The 20,220-nt window shown below is 38.3% G+C and overlaps 1 protein-coding gene across 5 annotated transcripts in view; it reads right to left on the bottom strand.

The window, feature by feature from the left end:
- Window positions 1–20,015, bottom strand: part of LOC124164361 (double-stranded RNA-specific editase 1-like) — a 99,440-nt gene extending 79,425 nt beyond the window's left edge. For 2 of the 5 annotated variants that reach the window (XM_046541648.1, XM_046541652.1), the window contains exons 1-3: window positions 19,556–19,838; window positions 8,707–9,293; window positions 5,371–5,525 (exon numbers count right to left, since the gene is read on the bottom strand). In XM_046541648.1, coding sequence (XP_046397604.1) covers window positions 5,371–5,525; window positions 8,707–9,293; window positions 19,556–19,616 — 803 coding nt within the window. In that variant the 5' untranslated portion in view covers window positions 19,617–19,838. Of the gene's footprint in view, window positions 1–5,370; window positions 5,526–8,706; window positions 9,294–19,555; window positions 19,840–19,860 lie in introns of those variants that run through there. The other 3 variants (XM_046541650.1, XM_046541649.1, XM_046541651.1) reach the window with 3 other exon arrangements.
- Window positions 20,016–20,220: the final 205 nt, after the last annotated feature.

Here is a 20,220-nt window from a genome sequence, read left to right as displayed (position 1 = left end):
GGAGAACGTCAAAGCGATATTGCGCGGAAGTTTAAACGCCCGAAGCCTTATTCTGAATAAAGACGAAGTTAAAACATCAGTGACCTCAGCCGCACCAACTTCAACCAAGCGGTCTACACATACGGAAAGTTCATAGTGAATCAGTGCAAAAAGACGAGAGTGGTAATCGCTCCGAGACATTTAGTGAAAGCTCCGGTTGGTTCCAGAATTTAAACGGCAAGCAGGTATTTTCAGTGCGACGATATCAGGTGACTCTGCAAGTGTTGATAGCGCAGTCACCACAACATTTTCTGATGAACTCCAAGCTGTGATTGAAAGTGGCTCCTTTCCCCCTCAACTAGTTTTTAGTGTTGACGAGACGATATTCTATTGGAAAAGAATGCTTTCTCGTTCATTCATTTTCAGGGAAGGAAAACCTGGGAAGGCTTCAAGACATTTAAAGACTGTTTCACGTAGCCGCTAATGACTCAGAGGACTTCAAATTAAAATGATTTATCATTCATAAACTCCGCTAGCTAAGAAATGGCATTCAAAGTAGCGTTTGCCTGTCACTTCGATGAGCGACAAAAGGGCCTGGGTGACACAATAGTTGTTTTTAGACTACTTTGAAAAATCGTCAACTGCCGGCAACGCATTACGATTCCCTGAGATAGCAGATGTTAGCCCACCCGCACGACAGGAGGGAATTTCAAAAGCACGTAAGAATTTTTTTTAACGTGAATAAAAGTCTTCAAATGCATGCATACTATCTTTAAAGATGTTTTTAACTATAAAAAATAATATAAATAATGTTTCCTTAGGCTATTTATGGGAATATATATGTTTTAGAGGAAATTCAGTACCCAAGACCTATGCTACCAGGAATGCATCCCTATCTTCCCAATGTTAAAATGCTCTCGTATAACGCAAATTCGTATAGCGCAAAGACCCCAAGGAACGCATCCCTTGCGCTATACGAGACATGGGTGTATTCGATACTCGGGATCTCCAATAATTATGCTCAAAGTATGATCTCGAATACCTTGAATTTTGTGCCATACACTGTTTCATGCACTTCTTTGGTAGTTGACTGGGAAACAACATAGAGGACTCTAGCCGTTAACATGCAGTGCCATTTTAGGAAAGTTAACGAACCACATCAAATTCACAGATAAGAGTGGTAAATAGATATCGTACAAAAATGATTAGGGGACAATATCCTAGAACCCTCGGTTTCCCCCTTGAAACTTAACAAAATTGAAAATGGCGAAAACAACTGACTCTTGGGGTACCTTCTGTCACGCACTCAGCTACTGCTCCTGAACGGTTCCACTAATCAGAAAGATCATCATGAATTTGAAGACTATAACAAGGATGCGGGCTTCCCCTTTCGTCAGTTTGGTTTCTTTAAGCCAAATGAAGGCTTTGCAATGACCCATCTAAGTTAAAAAGGATCGAAATTCTCATTAAAATAGCAGTAAAAAAACGGGAGTGCTGTCGGTGACTTCAACGACCACATATGCAGGCCCCTGGCTGAACGCATACCCATCAATACATCAACATTCAAAAAATTATTTTCACCACTTCTCATTCTAAGCTCATCCAGGATGAACTCACAAAACAGAACTCCATTTTTCAAATGATGAGGTGTATTCTGGAAGAGAAGCAAGCAACATTAGCTCCCTCTAACCTGAGTTAACATGTAGACACATTAGGATGCTATCAAGCAACTGATTGATGTTCTGGATGATTTTGAAAGAGCAACATTTACTGCTAGTGGACGTGCAGTGGCAACTTCTTAAGTTATCCTCCTTGTGAATAGCATTATTACTTTCCTAGAAACTATGAAGTTTTTGCATGAACGCATAAACGCGACACATCTAATAGTTATGCATAAAGGGCTTTTCCATAGTGATATTCCAGGGATATACCCAAAAATTCCTCTCAGTGGATAAAAGGACAGCCAGAGAAAACTTCATATCTTAACTCCATGGAGGATTCTCTCTAGTGCAGGGGTGGAGACGTACGAGCACCTAATCAAAAAAATCATGGATCAAAATGTTTTCCTCCATAACTCTTTTTGACAAGCAGGGAAGAAGGTCCTTGCTTGACACTCAAGAGCATTTGTAGTGGGGGTGAGGTAACACAACACGACCAATTTGTTGTCCATTTGGGACTAAAGAATTTTCAGTTCTTGGTAAGTAAGACTTTTTGTCCGGGACTGTAAAGTCAGCATGAAACTATGTGTGAAGGGCACAGCAGCAAAGGATGATAAGGACTGCAGAGAGAGCACTGAAGACGATTGAAACAGAACAAGGAGACATGATATAGAGCTAGCTGGTATGGTTATAAGCATAATAACTGATTAATCTAAGTCTAGGCTAACGAAACTAAGACACTTCCTGTATTGGTACTAGAGGTACGTTAAACAGTTTTTTTCCATCAACTTTTCATTTTCATCCTGTTCAGCAAATAGAAAAGTTCCAAATAACTGTTCTAGGTGAACAGTTAGGGCATATTAATTTTTTACATATTTTCCATATCATTCCCTCCCTGTTTAGTCCTTGCTTGAACGAATTAAGTTTGATGCTATTCCCACATTCTATGTACTATGACACCCAGTTCAGTAATCTCCCCTTTGGAGTTTTTCTGTATTGAGTGCTTGCAATTCAAAGGTCCATTCCCTATCACTCTAAACAGCATATGTGATTAAAATCCATGGTTCTTACATGCTACACAATGTTTTTATTTGATTCTACAAAAATAATTTTTGCAAAGAAAATGATTTCTCATTACTTCCTGGCGTGTAGTATAATTTCTTTAAAATCACATTGTGAAGGCTGGTCAATACATTCAACATTAGTTTAAAGGTGTCTTTAAAATACCTAGTCATGGTAAAACACTTCTTACTGACGTCATTTTAGTCGAATAATTAATTCAAACATAATTTCAGCCTAATTTTATTCTCTCCAAGAAGTACAACAAACATTTACTTGAATTGATAGTGAGATCTTACTTTACGCCAGCATTCTCTGTGATTTATAATCCCCTTCTGACTAGCAAAAAACAAAGGCAATTGAGTAAACTACTTGTCTACTGATGTAATCAGTGCTTAGTCAACATAGTAATGATGTATCTCATTACCGGTGGCATATAAGGGCAAAATGTGTAAAACACGAGTAACTCATCACTGTAATGTTTTAAAGTAACCTAGTGAAGTAGTCACAATATCATTACATGGAAATGTAGTGATATAGCATGTTTCATAGAATAAAATCAATATGGTTGACAAAATTATTTCTTCATGGCTCCAATAATTGTGAGTAGATGCTTCAGTCTATTTTCTCCAGCCGCATTGGAAGCTCTTTACCTCTGTTACCAAATTACAATTCAATAATTCAGAAACAGGCTTGACTAGTAATTTGTGGAAGACTATTGCCAAATATTTTTTAAAGAATGCTCAAAAGAACGCAAATGATAAGATTAACACAAGCAGCAAACTGAACATAATCACCCAGACGAAAAAAACGTACAGACATACCGTTCGACAGTCAAACTGTTCATTTTCATTCGGGCATTCACTATTCATGCTGACTCTTGACAAGATGGAGAGGCATGGCAGAGAACAAATGGGAGGGGCTTTGATAGCTTTAGGTGCTCTGCATTGTTGTAACTAGAGATGTGCGAATAGTATCCGCGAATACTCGAATACTAGAAAGTATTCGATATTCGAGGTTTCGAATAGTTATGCGAAAAGTACCGCCTTGAATACCTCGAATACTTTGAATTTCGCGTCATACACTGTCGCACGCACGTCGTTGGTAGTTGACTCGGAAAAATGTAGAAAACTGAAGTCATTTAGTGCTCGCAGCGCCGTTTTACGCAAGTTGACGAATTACATCAAATTCGTGGATTTTAGCGGTGAAAAGAGTTAGACGAGGGGAACCGAAAATGGTCGGGTGAAAAAATCCGAAAATCCCCGATTCCCCCCACCAGGAGAATCTCAGTGCCGTGGGATAGCAACCTTAGGGCATTTCCCACGATCCGCTATCCCCCTCCATTCAGCACTCGCCTCACCCACTCTGACGCTTTCCTCTTCTCCAAAATCAAACAAAAGGTCACAGCTCGCGCAGGGATCATATTACGAAGACCTTAGCTTCGAAAAAATACCAAGTTACACGAGAACAATAGAAACGTGTTTCGGGCCCTCCCTTTTCTCCCCCACTGACCTTTTTTTTCCTACCAGCTTCGAAGTTCCCCATTTCTGCGGAGGTCAACCGCTGCATGAGTCATCTATTAGCACAAAAGGTGTCTAAGAATGACTTTCGTCAATTGATGTTACACCTTTATTGAATTGAAATATTAGTAATGTGCGCATAATTTCAAAAAGAATAAGACCAAACACGACGTATTTCTGAGTTTATTTAAGCATTTTGCGCAAAGAAATAAATGTCAAAATACGACGGAGACTTAGCATTCTGGCGAAACTCGATATGAACAGCAGAGCTTCTCGGAAGTTGATGCGGTATTTTTTCCGAAAACATATATCAAGTTACAATTTATGAGTGGTGCTATAAATCTTTATTGTTACAGTCCCAGACAAAGGGATATTTTCTCAGAATATTTGGTTTCTCCCTGATAGCAATTCCAATTCATCTTCTTATCTCGTGAGAACTCCCAAAGATGGAGTGAAAATAATTGAAGAAAATCCGGTGGAAAAGAGCTTGTACATATGTTGCAAAATGCCTCAGATTGTCAGCTAGCACTTGGCAGCAGGAGTGGGGGTAAAGCGATGTTAGTTGCATTAATTATATGCCCAATTGTTTCCATAAAATTAAAATATTCATTAATCAGCTAAATTCCTGTTCGAATCATTTAAAGGAAATCAAAATTACTCCCCAAAATCTTGTGATGCCTGCTGCATAGGCAACCGAGTCAAACATTCCAGCATTCATCATTTAGTATTCGAGGTATTCGAATATTCGAGCAATGATTTAATATTCGAATTCGATATTCGAATTCGAGAAATCTGCTATTCGACCCATCTCTAGTTGTAACCATCTGTTGTAACCACAATGCTGGAGCAAGCTAGTGGTTGAGCTGCAGTTCAAAATACCCTTTGGCGAGCATGCCTACAGGCCTGAATATGCCGCACAATTTTAGTGCAGACATGAACAGCGAACAAGGCGTGAGAGAAAACCATTCATTTTCGAAATTTCAGCGAACAATTCATTTTGGCAGTTCAGTTCTTTTAGACAACCTCTTAACAGGTACTGCTGGCATGTAAATTGATTTTCAGTGATTGATACGAGATAGGAAGAGATCAAGGATCACCACATCCCTCATTGACATCAATACTAACAGATTTTTATGTACCACTTATGCACCTACCCAGGGTTTCCAGGGTGAGCTCCTCCGATGCCCATGGCATGGGCCACTTCTTCAGAGTTTTTGAATTGGACAAATGAGCGAAGTGCTGCTTCTGCAGCACTCTTTTTGGCCCTCTTCTTCGATCGACCAGTGCCTCGGAATGACTGGCCATTCACCTGCAACACCATTACATGACAACTTCATACAATGAACTCATTACCTTTTCAGAAGAATTCCATCAGCCAAGCCAATGTTAGTAACATTTTTATGCTGGTAAAAGCAAAGCAGGAGATACACAACCATGAGCATGAAGTATCTTTTTATCAAACAAGGCATTAACTCTTTCTATAGAAAATCTCAAAATTGCCATGATCTCTTTATTTATGATACACCGAGCTAGACATGACTATGTTTCAATCAAAACTGTGTGAGCAAGCTCACAAAGAGTGGGTGGAATATCTACAGAGTTCAGAACTACAGGAGAAGGAAGTGCAGTAGAATATTTAGAAAAAATTGCCTCGTTCTGAGATAACCGACACCAAAAGATGTTTTAACTCACTCAATTAGTAGGGGCATTATGTCACAATAATAATTTTTTACTTCCCTGACATTGGAGAGTGTACCATTCCCTTCACTACAAAGAATAATATATAGAACTGTTTCTCATTCGTGAGAAATTATAGGGATATGTTAGCTATTCTTGACAACATTTTCATCAAATAGTGAAATAGAACTCACGTTTCACTCCTATTAACAATCAGAATCTGAAATTACAATAGCTACAATATAAATAACAGAGGAGATTGACGCCTCCGTAGCTTAACTGGCTGAAATCGAGGGATGCAGGTCCAAATTCCGGCCCAGGCAAATTATTTTTCCACGGAGGAATTCTGCGAAGTGGGTGACTTCGTAAAGTTATCACTGTGGCTAGTCCCAGAACACTACAATATTATAGACCTCACAATTTTTCTTTTTTTAACTATTATTCCATCAATTTCCATAGTTTTAAATTAAAAAAAACATCAATTTAGATTCCCAATATTCAGCATCCCTACAGATGCAATACAAGATGATTAGGCAAAACAGAAGAGTATAACCATGGGATACAACCAGTTAACATTAGCCCGTTCCATTACATTCACTCAGCATTTCCAATTATCTCCAGCTATTTATTTTCCCCCGGGGAATAATAATATTCCTTCCAACACAATCAAAACATCACAAACAGGCCTGTGGAGTTAGAGATTAAGTGCAGCCTGAAATAGGGGACAAAAAATTATTTAAAAGCTACTATTGTGAGCGAATTTTTTTGAGTAGTTAAATCAGTCAACAAAACATTGGAATATCAGCTTGATTTTACCATATTTACATCCTTTGAATAGAATTGAAAGGCCCAGCTCCTTATCAATCATTGCCTATTCTACTAAGTTATGCGACTCTTAAGTTAATTTTTAGGGCTCCATGGCAGAAATTGCAGCAATCAGAAAGAAAATCAACTTTAACGCTCCTTTCACACAGCACGGTTTCGCCCGCATGGGGGAAGACCGTACGGTTGTAAGTGGTTTAAAGTAGTTTTAACACAGCACGGTCCCGTCGTATGGTGAGGGACTTGAGTTGAGCATTGGCTTGAGTTGGATATGTACCTGTCTGCATGTACTGCTTAACTAACATGGATCGAGAACAAGCAATTGCGCTGTGGTTGTGGTACCGACACGATGTCGGAAGAGACAAAGAAGTCGTCGTATTCACTGGGTGCACCCAATTGATCAAAGAAAAAAGGGAGCTGGACTTTTTTATACTTTGTTTGATGACCTAAGAAGAGATGAGAAAAAGTTTTTTAATTATTATCTATCAATGACATCAAAATCAGGTTTCAGCACCAAAAAAACTTCACTCCAAGCATTTCGCATCGTATTTCTATCTTTAAACACTTCAAGAGTCTTGTCCCACAACACAGGCTTCGATTCTACCAAAGATATAAGCACGTCAATGTTATACATTTTCCACAGAGAACTGAGCAGCGTGCACTCGCTAGCGAACCAAACGTACGACTGAAACCGGTCTGTGTGAAAGGGGCTGTTTACTCCAATGCGCTATTACGCAGTTCGATGGGGACGGCGCCTGTACGGTTCTAGTAGCAGACGGCAGCTGCATCACGGCGAGAAACCGTCGCCGTATCAGTGTGAAAGCTCCCATCTGATTCTTTGCGCCACTATTGGAATGTGCCCCGTACGGTTTTCCCCATACGGGCGAAACCGTGCTGTGTGAAAGGAGCATAGTAATAGCGGCTATTTTTCCCAAACCTTGATTTCAAACACATAAAAACTGTTAGTAATTATTAGCAATAAAGGATACTTTGTTACTTCCACAATATAATTATTTATTTTTTTATCTCTGCTTAACCTAAATATGCTCACAGCTGATAACAGTTTGCAACAATTTATACATTCAGGAACAAAACACATATCTCACGGTGTTGGAAAAAGCATTATGAAGTCATTACAAGATGGAATTTGATACGTTGAATAATTACTGTAATATTATAAAATTTTCATGATATGATACATAAGATAAAAAGGATGGAATATTACTGAGTATTTATTTATTTGATGTAAAAATTGGCAAAGAACTGGAAATATCTCAGGCTTCAAAAAGCTACATGTATTCTCAATCAATAAAGGGTGGCCACTTAGGCATAAAACTGAAATTCTTTCATAAATCAAGAATTTCTGGACTATTCACGCAGTTTTCCACACTGTTTCACAATATATATTAGTATGATAAAATGAATTCTTTTACTAACAGAGTACATCTGAATGATGTGTTGGAAGCAACATTTCAAATTATCTAGTTATACCTGTGAACTTTTAATGTTTTGTTAATTTTTACGGCTCACAGCAAGAAATCCGTCAATGAAATCAAACGCAAAGTGTCCCTATCCACAGAGAAAGAATTAGCAAGCTACGGTTTGCTCATGACATAGCAGTCATGGTCACGACAAAATGATCTGAAGAAGACTCAGATAAACATGGAAAGGACAATGCCCAGATATCAGTTGATATTCAACAAAACGAAAACTAAGATACTAGTTTACTACGTACTAGTTCTACTAAGGCTGGCAGATAGGAGAGAGGAATGGAGAGATGAATCAAACCAATCTCTCCATTGCCATCTTATGATGAAGATGACGATGACCCATGCATTAAAGGATAAGGAAAAGATTTCACTACTTCAATTGTACAGAAGAATGATTTTTTCCATACATCTTTCATTACTTTCCCACACAAACCAGGTTTTCAGAAGAGTGAAGAACCCTGCTAGAGCAATAAGCCGTAAACATGAGGTGGATGCACTCACCTCTACGCTGATGGTGAAAAGAGGAGCATGTACTGGCCCCACTTGAGAGACTAGAGTGTAGGTGAGCCCAGGACGAAGTTCATTCAGGGCACAGACAGCATTCTTTGTCGGTGTGAGCAAGACTGAAGGGTCTGCTCCCGGAGATATGCCGGACGACACACTCAGCCTGGGCATTCTGCCCGGGCTGTAGGGTGACGTGAACGGAGCGTGGGCAACGCCGTCCCCGTCCACCCTTTGGCGCTTGCTTGACGCCATTCCATCTGGGCTGCCAGACGTCTTCTCGCCTCCATCGGAATCCCTCTGTCTTTTGTTCGACCCTGGGTTTCCCCTCCCACCTTGCCTAAGTGGTGAGCTTAGGTCTGCCATTGAGGGATCCCTGATTTTTTCCCGACTAGATTCCATACGCTGCCTGGAGTTAGGAGAGGTGCCGGACAGTTCGTCACTCATTCCAGACTTCTTTGCCCAATCACTGTCACCTGACTTCCGCTGCCTCTTCCAAGATGGATTTGGAGGTGGCACTGGTATTGATTGGTCACCCACCACATTCTCGTCCGTCTCCATCATGCTGCTTGACTCTGCATTTTGGTCTGTGGGATTACAAAAAGGCTTCATTAACATGAGCAATACATATCAAAAATTAAAATAATGGGCATTTATACAGGTATTCATAAAGAATGAAATGATGAAGATAAAATGGATTGACTGCGTAAGTAACGAGGAACTGCTAAGAAGAGTGGGAGGAAAGGGAAGTCTTCTAAAAACCTTAAGCTGAAGATGGGACAACTTAATTGGTCACATTATTGAGACACAATGGCCTGTTGAAAACAAATCATAGAAGGACAGGTGGAAGGGAAGAAGGGCAAGGGATGACCCCGAATGAGTTATATAGAACAGGTTATAAAGGATGTAACAGAGAAGAAATACGTCGCTATGAAAAGGCTGGCAGATAAAGTGGAATATAGGACTGCATGCAACCAATCTTAGATTTATTGACTAATGATGATGATTCATAAAGTTGCCAATAGCATGGGCAATTCCATGGCAGTAGGCAAGATAACAGTTCCCACTTCACTTCTACCAAACAAAAAATAATTGTAACACTGAGCCCAATTAGAAGAGGCAAAATTGCTCTAACCAAGGTTCAGGAGGAGCTCGTTCCCAGGGCATTGCAAGCAGAAAGCATGGCGTTTACAAAACCAGCAACATAAGGCAACAAATTAGTGAACTATTGTCTCTGGCATTCTTTGACATCCATCAAAATTAGCTGAAGTTAGATACTAGTGCATCACTATGAGTAAGCAGCAAGTCTACTCCCAAATTCCTACCAATCAACAAGCCAAGCATGAACAGCCTACAATTTTTACATTAAGAAAAATGAAATACAAAGAAGCTTATCATGGCCAATAAATGGAGCATGAATTCTATTTTCATAGTGCCTAGTATTTCATCATCAATATTTGTGATTGCCTAGTGTTTTTAAACATGATATATGTATTCTGTGAATATGATGTAGGATATTGTTGATAGTAAGTACCCCATACATGCTTTTCTCAATGTGACCCTTTACATTCTCCTACACCCAAACGAATAGATATGTCATCCCCTAATTCTTGGTTGGGCTCAAGTGGAAAGGGTGAGGATTTAGCAACAGTGCATTGCATCACCCTTAATACATGACTGCTGTGCCAACAACTCTTCGTTAAAAGATTTTGATGAGCTATACCATCATTTTCTGAGGGATATACTACATTTGAGATGGAAAATGCTTAATAGAAGTAATCAGATGTTAAGCAAATTATGTTTTCCCTTTTCACCGGTGACAGCATTCATTTTTGTGTTTAGGGTAATTATACATAGGATAAACTTATAACATTTTCCATAAGAGGCAAACCATTCACTACGAATGCATGTAGCTTGATAACAGGCCTTTATTTTTATTTGATCTCATCAACTCCCAAACCGTAAGTGTGATGCTAAAGAACTTATGAGAGAAATATCATCACCCACTGAAGAGAGAGGTACGCTGAGTTTTGTCTCACTTCCACCAAAATCTCCTGTCTCTAGATCATCCCAGGGTTTCCCTGCCTATCCTCACATTGGCACTGAAGCGGCATGCACCATGAGAAGTTGCAGCTTCTTTATGGCTGGCTTATCCTATACTTAGGAGTCAACATCCTTCCTCTGCATTCACAAATTAGTTATCACTGTTGACTGCGATATTTTTTTAAAATAGAGAGACCTATATTTTTCTAAATTACAATCCTTCACTTCTCGAGCTATTCATGACAAAATATCAATGGTCTTCACCCTTTTACAGATAAGTTGATGACTTCACAAGCTCATGCCACTTCAGTCACAGCTTCTAAGCTATTCCTTGTGCATGGGCCTTGTGTTATTTGATGTTGCTTATACTTGCGCAAGGGATTTCTTCCCTCAACTACAGGTTCTCGCTGAACAAGCAATAATTCAGAACTTAAATCAAGTCACCAATAAGAGAAAAGAGGGAGGCAAATATTGCAATTCCTCATTTCACACTTATGAGAGATTGGAATGGCTAAATGAGAAAGATTTCTTTCCTTCATAACTTTCCTTTCCCATCCATCTCCCAAATTCTTTAGATGAAATGCAATTTTAGCTCTTGTGTGAACCACCTCATTCCCTATTCAGCATTCCTCACTTGTTCCACGGATTTCGCTGGCTAATATGCCAAAATCTAGTCCAGTAAGCAATGGATCCCATTTAAATTTATAACTGCATTCTGTCTATACCTATCTTTACAATTTGGCACATTTTAGCTTTTAAAATTGCTGACTATTACCTGCTGCCCATGGTGAGTTATTCTTGATTTAATGGACATGGAAGCAATTTTATTTTCTTAAGTGCAGTTTATTGTAGATTACTAATGAAGAATAATTTATGTGATGAGAGACTAAGATAAATTATTTTCAATGCTTAGAATAAATCACCTGTTATTTAAGAGGTACAAAGGTTCAGCGAAATAAGAAAGCCGTGCATTCCATTCAGACAACAATACCAGACTGCCCGATACACACGTATCGAACCTTTTTATTTATATTGGAAACATCCAAACAAACAGATAGAATTGCATACATTCCAACACTCCACCTCAATTCTAGCAATGTCCAAAAACACGAAAAAACAAGCATTCAAATGTGGAAACACACATTACATAAATTCTTTAAAATGTTATGGAAGAACATAAATATCTTTCTTTGAAGAATAAGAAAAAGAACAACAATAAATATAAACAATTTAAACGAGGTCTAGTTTAAACTATTTGCTTCACACCCAAACCAGTGCGATGATTGAGAAAAGATTCACCAACTAGTCCTTTAGTTAATATGTCTGCCTTCTGTTGAGCAGTTGGTATATATTTTACTGAGAGAATTTTCTTCTCAACTAAGTCTCTCACAAAATGATACTTAACATTCATATGTTTAAGTCTTTTGTGTTCCCACTTTGTTAAACAGGCAATACATGAACTATTATCCTCATAGATAGTAGTTGGGTCCTCTACTCTTACACCCAAATCATCAAGAAATGCTTCAGCACTCATAGCACAAACTGTTCCATATCCTGTATCATAATCTTCTAGATAAGCAGGTCTTTTCCTTTCTCTGACTGACCTTCTGACTTGATCATCTACTTCCCATTCTCCACCTAAATTCTTGTCTCCACCTGAATTCTGCTCTCCACCTGAATTTTGAACTCTCTCTGCTGGGTAGTACTCTTCATTTTCACCTTGATTTCCTTGATTTTCTTTCCAGTACCCTAATTCCCTCTTAGTTAGGAACTTCTTTTCATCAAAAATTACATCTCTTCCTCTTACTATCTTTTTTAGTTCTGGATCACAAAGTCTGTACCTACCCATTAGTGCAGTACCCTACAAAAATGTACTTCTTACATCTGGATTCTAGCTTACTCCTCATTAATTGTTTAGGAGTGTACAGGTAGGCTGTACATCCAAAAATTTTCAATTTATTTAGATCTGGTTGTTTTCCATACCAGAGGTAAGCTGGAACTTCCTTTTCCAGAGCTTTTGTGGGAGTCCTGTTGATTAAATATACAGCAGTAAATACTGCTTCTGTCCACAAAGCTTTTGATAAACCAGAGCTGTGTATCAAACATCTTGCTTTTTCAAGTATTGTACGATTCATTTGTTCTGCCACCCCATTTTGCTATGGCGTGTATGGTATTGTGGACTCAAATTGTTTACCTCGTTCTTCAAAGTACACTTTAATTTCATTGGTAACATACTCCCTGCCATTATCACACCTGAAACGACTTAACTTTGTACAAAAATGAGATGTTGCCATTTTCTCATAAATCTTCAGATAATGAAAGGCTTCTGACTTTGTTTTCAAGAAATACACAGCAGTAAAATGAGTATAATCATCCACAAATGTCATTATATACTTCATCCCATCATATGACATTGGAGATACTGGTCCAACCAGATCACTATGCACAAGTTCCAATGGACGTTTTGCTCTGAGTCTTCCGTGCATGTGTGGTAGTTTTGTTTGTTTTCCAGTCACGCAATGCTCGCATATACTCTTGAACTTATCTTCTTTAATTCCGTCCACCAGTGTGGTTAATTTCTTTAAACCATCTTTGGAAATGTGTCCTAGTCTTTGGTGCCATAAATGTTCTGCTTCCATTGAAAGGCAAGCTGTGTGTGCACTCCGAAAAATAATTTTGTATAATTTTCCACAGCACCTGGCAACTGCTACTGTTCGACCACCTTTCAAAATTTTTCCTATTCCATCTGCAAACAGCACACCATAACCATGAGAATCCAATTTTTGAACTGATAGGAGATTCATCTCAAGATCAGGTACCCTTAACACGTTTGCAATGTGTAACTTAACCCATTTTCCGTTATTAAAAATAACACCATCAATATCCCCTTTTTCTCTAGCAGTCATCAGCTGTCCAGTTTTAGCAACTTTAATGTTGATGGGTATCTTCAATGGAGTAACATTGCTGAGAGGAGTTAGTTCCCCAACTAAATGCTCAGTAGCTGCAGAGTCTAAAGTAAAACTTATTTCACCTTCAGACTGTGAGCTTGTTCCCATAGCAGTTGATTCCTCCTCCATTGTCATCTTCTTGTCTTCTATCTCCGCATGTGCTGCAAAGCTGATTCCGTAGTCGTCTGCTGAAGATTCTTCATCGTCGTTGGCTGCATGAGCGTGCCCACTTTTATTTTTACCCTTCCAGCATTCAGCCCTTAAATGACCTGGTTTACCACAGTTGTGACAGCGAATATGAAATTTATTTTCATCCTTTACCTCCGCTACGTCATTCTTCCGTGTATTCCGATAGTTGTTCTTTACTCGTTTGGACTGTGTAGCGAATGCCGTCGTAGATGGAACCTCAGAATTCATATCCTGCTCTCCGTTAGCCAAAAACGATCGCTTGGATTCCTCATCAAGTAATCTGTTCTTCACAAAAGCTAAGGTTAGTCTATCAGTAGACATAGTCTCTATGGCTGGGACGACCACGTTATATTCTTGCGGCAAGGTAAGCAACAAATGACATATTATATCCGGCTCACTCACATTGGCGCCCGTTGACTTCAGTTGACGAATCAGTCGATCGAAATGAAGAAAATGATTTTCTAGATTTTCTTTCTTCGGGTTATGTTGACAAGCCGGAGATAAAAGCTGTCTTCTAATTTGTAACTGAGTTGCTAACCCTTTCCTTTCAAAAGTATCTTTCAGCTCCTTCCATACGCTGTATGCTGATATTTTTCCTTTGGCGTACTCCAAATGCCTGTTCGCAAGCTTCCGAATTATTAGTCCTTTGCACCTTTTGTCTCGATTCCGCAATTTAGCGTTCGCTTCTTCTCGAGCTGTACGTTCCGACGCTGCTTCATTTAGGATCGGTCCTGGATAAACTGGTTCTTCCTCTGTGAGTGTTAAGAGATCCAATTCATCCAATAACGTTTCCATACGAAATTTCCAGTCGTCGTATTCTTTCCCGTCGAACAAAGGAACTTTGAATCTATCGTCTTCATATTCCGGCGCCATTCTTCAGCGTAAATTTTTCCGACAGAATTTCAATGTTAACTATTGCGGAACGTCGTTGTTAAAAATGTATCTCGAAAATTGATGATTATGATTCTAATTGAAGCTTAATGACTGGGATGCCCATAACTTGTTATTTAAGAGGTACAAAGGTTCAGCGAAATAAGAAAGCCGTGCATTCCATTTAGACAACAATACCAGACTGCCCGATACACACGTATCGAACCTTTTTATTTATATTGGAAACATCCAAACAAACAGATAGAATTGCATACATTCCAACATCACCCAAATTAAATCTCAAGTAAATTCAAGAAAATATCATACAGGGCTTGCTTCCACACAAGACAGAGGTTATCTTATGGCATTCATCGATTAAAAAATACATAGTTATCATCCCTCTTTAAGTTGCCATCTATAAAATGAACTAATGATGTACACATGGGGCAATTATCAATTCCAATTTGCTTATACCTTGGGAACTACTGAATCAAGGGGCTAGAGCATTACCTTTGTACAAAACCTCATTGGTCAACAATCCTAATTTTGGTTAGATGCACCTTCATCCCATAATCATACTTCCAGGGTTACTATTCCTACCAGAAAGAACATTCATGGCAAATTTAATGATTATCCTAGAAGATGGGTTTCATATTGATAAAAATTGGAATACTTGGTATTTAATTAGCAGACACAAAATCTAGTATGTACTATACAGGAAAACATCTTTTCTTTCCTTTCTTAGGCTACAAAAAGAGACTGATTTGAAAACACTGACTGTAAAATTTAAATTATATGCTGTCACATAGACTCCTATGACGAGGTTGACACTTGGTAAAGAAGAAATGGCATTCAATTAAGGAGAGACAAGATATTATGCTCAGCAAAAAAAGGAAATGAAAGAAAATACTTTCACCAAAATAAAGAATCTAATTCGAAAAAATCCATTCCCCAGTCACATGGTTAAATGAAGTTTGTCCATGGCAATGAGCAGAAAGTAGGTAACTGCCTCCATTCATCATAGAGATAACATTAGCAGGTAAATTTCTGCAGCCCTCATTGCCATTCTGCAACAATGTTGTGCCACTATTGGATGACCTGCTTTGGTGCATGTGGGGAAGCTACCTCCATAGAAATGGGCTCATTGAAAAGGGCAATAAAAAAAATCTACAGTGCAGTGAAATTAGCTGGCTGTGGCTGACGCTACAATCAAGAATGTGTTACTCAACAACTTCATGGAGACAAAATAACTGAAATAAAATGGAATGGATCACGGTCACTCATCAAGAAGTACAGAACTGATAGAATCCTGGTGGTTATCACTGATGTTGAAAATAAAATCTTGTGGGGAAGATAAACATGAAAATCAATTGTTACTATTTCCAAGTAGGCTTCCGTGGAGATTATTATGATATTTGGTAATTTTTCCGGGTATTCTTCCATGTTTATCCATTTTGTAGGACAATATTTCGCCAACGTTCCAGTTGTCTTCCTCAGGTCCACTGAAGTGTCGATGCAGAGAGTTGTTCATCTTATGTACAGTCTTTGTTTGCCGCCTTTTTGTGGAGGTGTGCCCTGATTGGTCAGGATCTTTGAAGACCCTTTTCCACGTGCTGGCAAGATTGTAGCCGTCTTCACGGTTGAAGTTCTTTGTTGTTTTGGTGATTTCAATTGCCTCCCTGATTATTCTCGGGTAGTAGCGGCCTTCTTTGTTCAATAGAGAGGCGTTGCCTAAGTCAATATTGTGTGTCGGTCCACTCCATTGGTGTTCCGCCACTGCTGACTGGGTGAAATGTCTATTTTTTACGGCCCTTCTGTGCTCTTGGACTCGGCATTTCAGAGCTCGTGATGTTTGGCCGATGTAGGAATCACCGCAGCTGCATTTAATCTGGTATACTCCTCCACAGATGTCTTTAGGGTGGTGGTCTTTCGTGTTGACAAGGATATTCGACATCTTGGTGATGCATTTGAATCTGGTCATGATGTGTTTCTGGAGGGCTCTCGCGATCTTTTCCGTAGTACCGGCGACGTAAGGTAGGATCAAAATTGGTGTAAGTTTAAGCAATAGTATGAATTTTCGATAATATCCAGTGTAAACTATTCTAGCATTATATTAAAAAGATTTATTGAAGTAGAGTTAACCTATGAAATGGTTCGCATTTAATCTTTAACTCTGGAGCGTTACAGAAGTTTCATTAGCTAAATAACTCTTTTGCAGGAGTTTATTCCTAATAAGTTATCACCTAAAATATTTTCAATACTAGACAGGAACCTTTTTGTAAGAATCCCTGTAAATTTTAGTAATCCCTGAAGAAAATCACATAAAAATATTAAGCCAATAATAAATCACTAACAAAAATATCGCTCAACCAACAATTGAGCAAAGAAATTTACTTCTGATGAAGAAAGAAAAGGCCAGAAATTCCGCAAAGAAATAATTAGGTCTCTGATGAACAGAGTATTCAATATAAGAGAATTCTCAATATAACACATGAGAAGTTGATATAAGAAAATAGTAGTAGAATTGATACAGGCATGTGCAACAAATGGAAAATGAAAGACAAGTGAAACAAATGTTGAAGAGGAACCCAGAAGGAAGGGGACTGATAGGCAAGCTAAGGAAAAGCTGGTTATGGGTTGAAGAAAAAAATGACTGCAAGAGGATTGGATGAGAAACTGTGTAAGGATCAGGAGGCAAGGAGATTGAGAACTAAAACACTTAAAGTGGCAAAAACCGATACAATATACCTATTCCTAAAAATACCTGGTATAGAAATAGAGCCGAGCACAGGTGCTTCACTGCACTGTTACAAAAATAACGGTGACTAATTTCCTATATATTCATTGCTTCTCTTCCTGCATACATTGTAAACACATTCTTTATTCACAATAACATACGTCAAATATGCTGAATAAAAGACTATCCACAAAAATGACACACTGAAAAATAAATTGTATGACAATTGTAACTGATCATGGATGGGATGCAGCTAAGCAAGTTTCTTGAATACACAACATTGAGAAAGCCCAAATTTTCCAGAAGGGTGGACCACTGCAATTGATTTATTTAAATTTAAATGCGCTATTTAAACTAAAACGTATGCACTCACAATTGATAAAACCATGAAAAAGAGCTACGATGGATGAACGCTAAAATAAAAATTTTCTAAGTTACAATACAACAGATATTAACAATTATGATGCGTCATCTGAATAGGATTTAAAAAAAAACATGACAGAGTACATAAAAAACCAATAACTTTGTAACAAGCGACCTGTACAAAGAACAGCAATTCCAACCTAGTGAGAATGTGGACTAAACTCCACAGCAAAATAATAATCAATACACAACAAGGGAACTGTGCAGATGCACTACGATGCTCCCCATTCAACGTGCCAAACTTGCCTGCCAGCAGGAGAATTCATATAAAATTACAGCCAAATTTCTGAGAGCCACTTCCTCCAATGCCTCATATATCCACAACCGTGCACCATAATTTAATTCAGAGATCACCTACAGGCACCTACTTTGCTTAACCGGCTTCGATTTCATAAGAAGCTGTCTAAAAGAAACTATTCCTCCATTGATTGCAAGAGTGATAAAATATGTTGACCTCACCATTGGTTTCAAACTACAAGTGATTATCAGCTGAATTTAACTCAAAACGTTCTCTTCTAAGGAAATGGCACAACAGTCGACCTTTTGTGCAAGAAAATGGCCTGCTTGGAATAAAACCATCAAAAAATTTTCACAAGCAGCTTAATTTGTTCCTTCAATGTCAAAAGCATGCCTACGAAATAACGGTACTAATCAATACAAAAAAGTATTGAATTCTGTAAATAAAGTGATTTGAAAAGCAGCAGTCGATCCTTTACAAGTGAAAAAATAATGTATCCCCATCCTCATCAAGAGTGGAATGAATTCCAAAGATAGGTAACAGTTCACATTACATCTACATAATCTACATCTATACAATACCCTGCGAGCCACCTCTTGGGTGTTTGGCAGGGACATTAGATGCTGATAATCATGAAATACATGATATGTGTAAGTCTAATAACTACCGAAGAGGCACTTAAAGGAGTAATAGAACGTAGATTTCATTCAGGAATTCCATTGAAAATCTAAATTGAAAACAATGCTGGTACGAGGGCCTGATGAAGAGTCGCCAAAGAGAGAGATTAAGGAACAAAATCAGATCAATCGCAAACTTGAATTTCATTGGAATGTATTTTGAAACCCGAGATGGATAAGTAACAGGACAAGAAAAGAGTAAAAACCTTATTTCATATGAGTCACACCGAATTCATTTCACGATATTACGATAAATCCATTGCCGATTTCATAAATTAATTGAAACAAGATTTATTCAATACGAACAAACTTATATTATCACATGGAATAAAATTATGATTATTTCCACAATTACAAAAATACCATGTGTTTTCCGGCAGTTCATTCGAGTGATGAGATATTTATTCCAATTGGATAAAATGAAAATTCGGAAACTAGATAACATTCGCAAACCACCGAGGTAACTTAGTTAATGAGTTGATGGTAACTCATTAAGAACAAATAATCCGATATCGCAAAGGCCCTATTTCCAGTCTATACATAGGATGACGGAGAAGAATGAAAGAACGTATTGCTGGGTATTTCACCTAGAAGCACTGATTCCCACTAATATTTACCACTAAAAACATTCATATCACACATAAGCACCTAAAATTACTAAAAGTGCTGAAAATACTGCACTGAGGATATTCGGCAATTTTACCGGATACCCTAAATCACTTACCACTATTATCTCTCTTCCTCTTATCGCCAGTAAATTGAGCCTTAGGATGATCCACCACCATCCTTTCCGGCAGATCATGCGCTGAAATAAATGTTTAAGTATGAGCGGGTTCAGAGCGAAAAATTCATTGAATCAATTTGACGCACAGTTTCGCGAGCCATAGCTTAATATCCCCAGCACACTTTGCAAGTGAGATCAGCTCGAATATTGATCAAAACAAAGCAAGGTCCGTAATTATCACTCAGTCCATCAGGAGCAGCACTAAAGTCGCTAAATGAAACAAAAGGCTATAAATTTTTACCTACTTTTTTTTTATTCAGGTATATATTCGTAATCGACGAACAGAACAACGAGAAAAACTTAATCGGCAAATTATTGAAGCGACTGGTACGCTTACCTCAATTACCCACAATGCGCCATTTGTATTGCGAATATCGCACTTCGATTATTTCAAACGAGTCGCCATTTTTGACGTGAAATTTTGTCGCATTTCTGTTATTTATTTCATTGGTTAAGAAGCAAGGGAAATAATGGACTATATTTCCGCGATTTAAAGAGTTTCTTTAGCCGTTGGCTTGTAGGTATAATTTCTGTATTGATAATGGGATATGTTCTGGTTGTTGTATAAAATTTATTAACTCGACCTACTTTTAAAGATATATTGA

The sequence above is a fragment of the Ischnura elegans genome, chromosome 8, assembly GCF_921293095.1.
Source record: "Ischnura elegans chromosome 8, ioIscEleg1.1, whole genome shotgun sequence".
Taxonomy (NCBI): Eukaryota; Metazoa; Arthropoda; class Insecta; order Odonata; family Coenagrionidae; genus Ischnura; species Ischnura elegans.
Note: the sequence above shows the minus strand (reverse complement) of the source record. Positions and strands in the feature narration are given on the sequence as shown.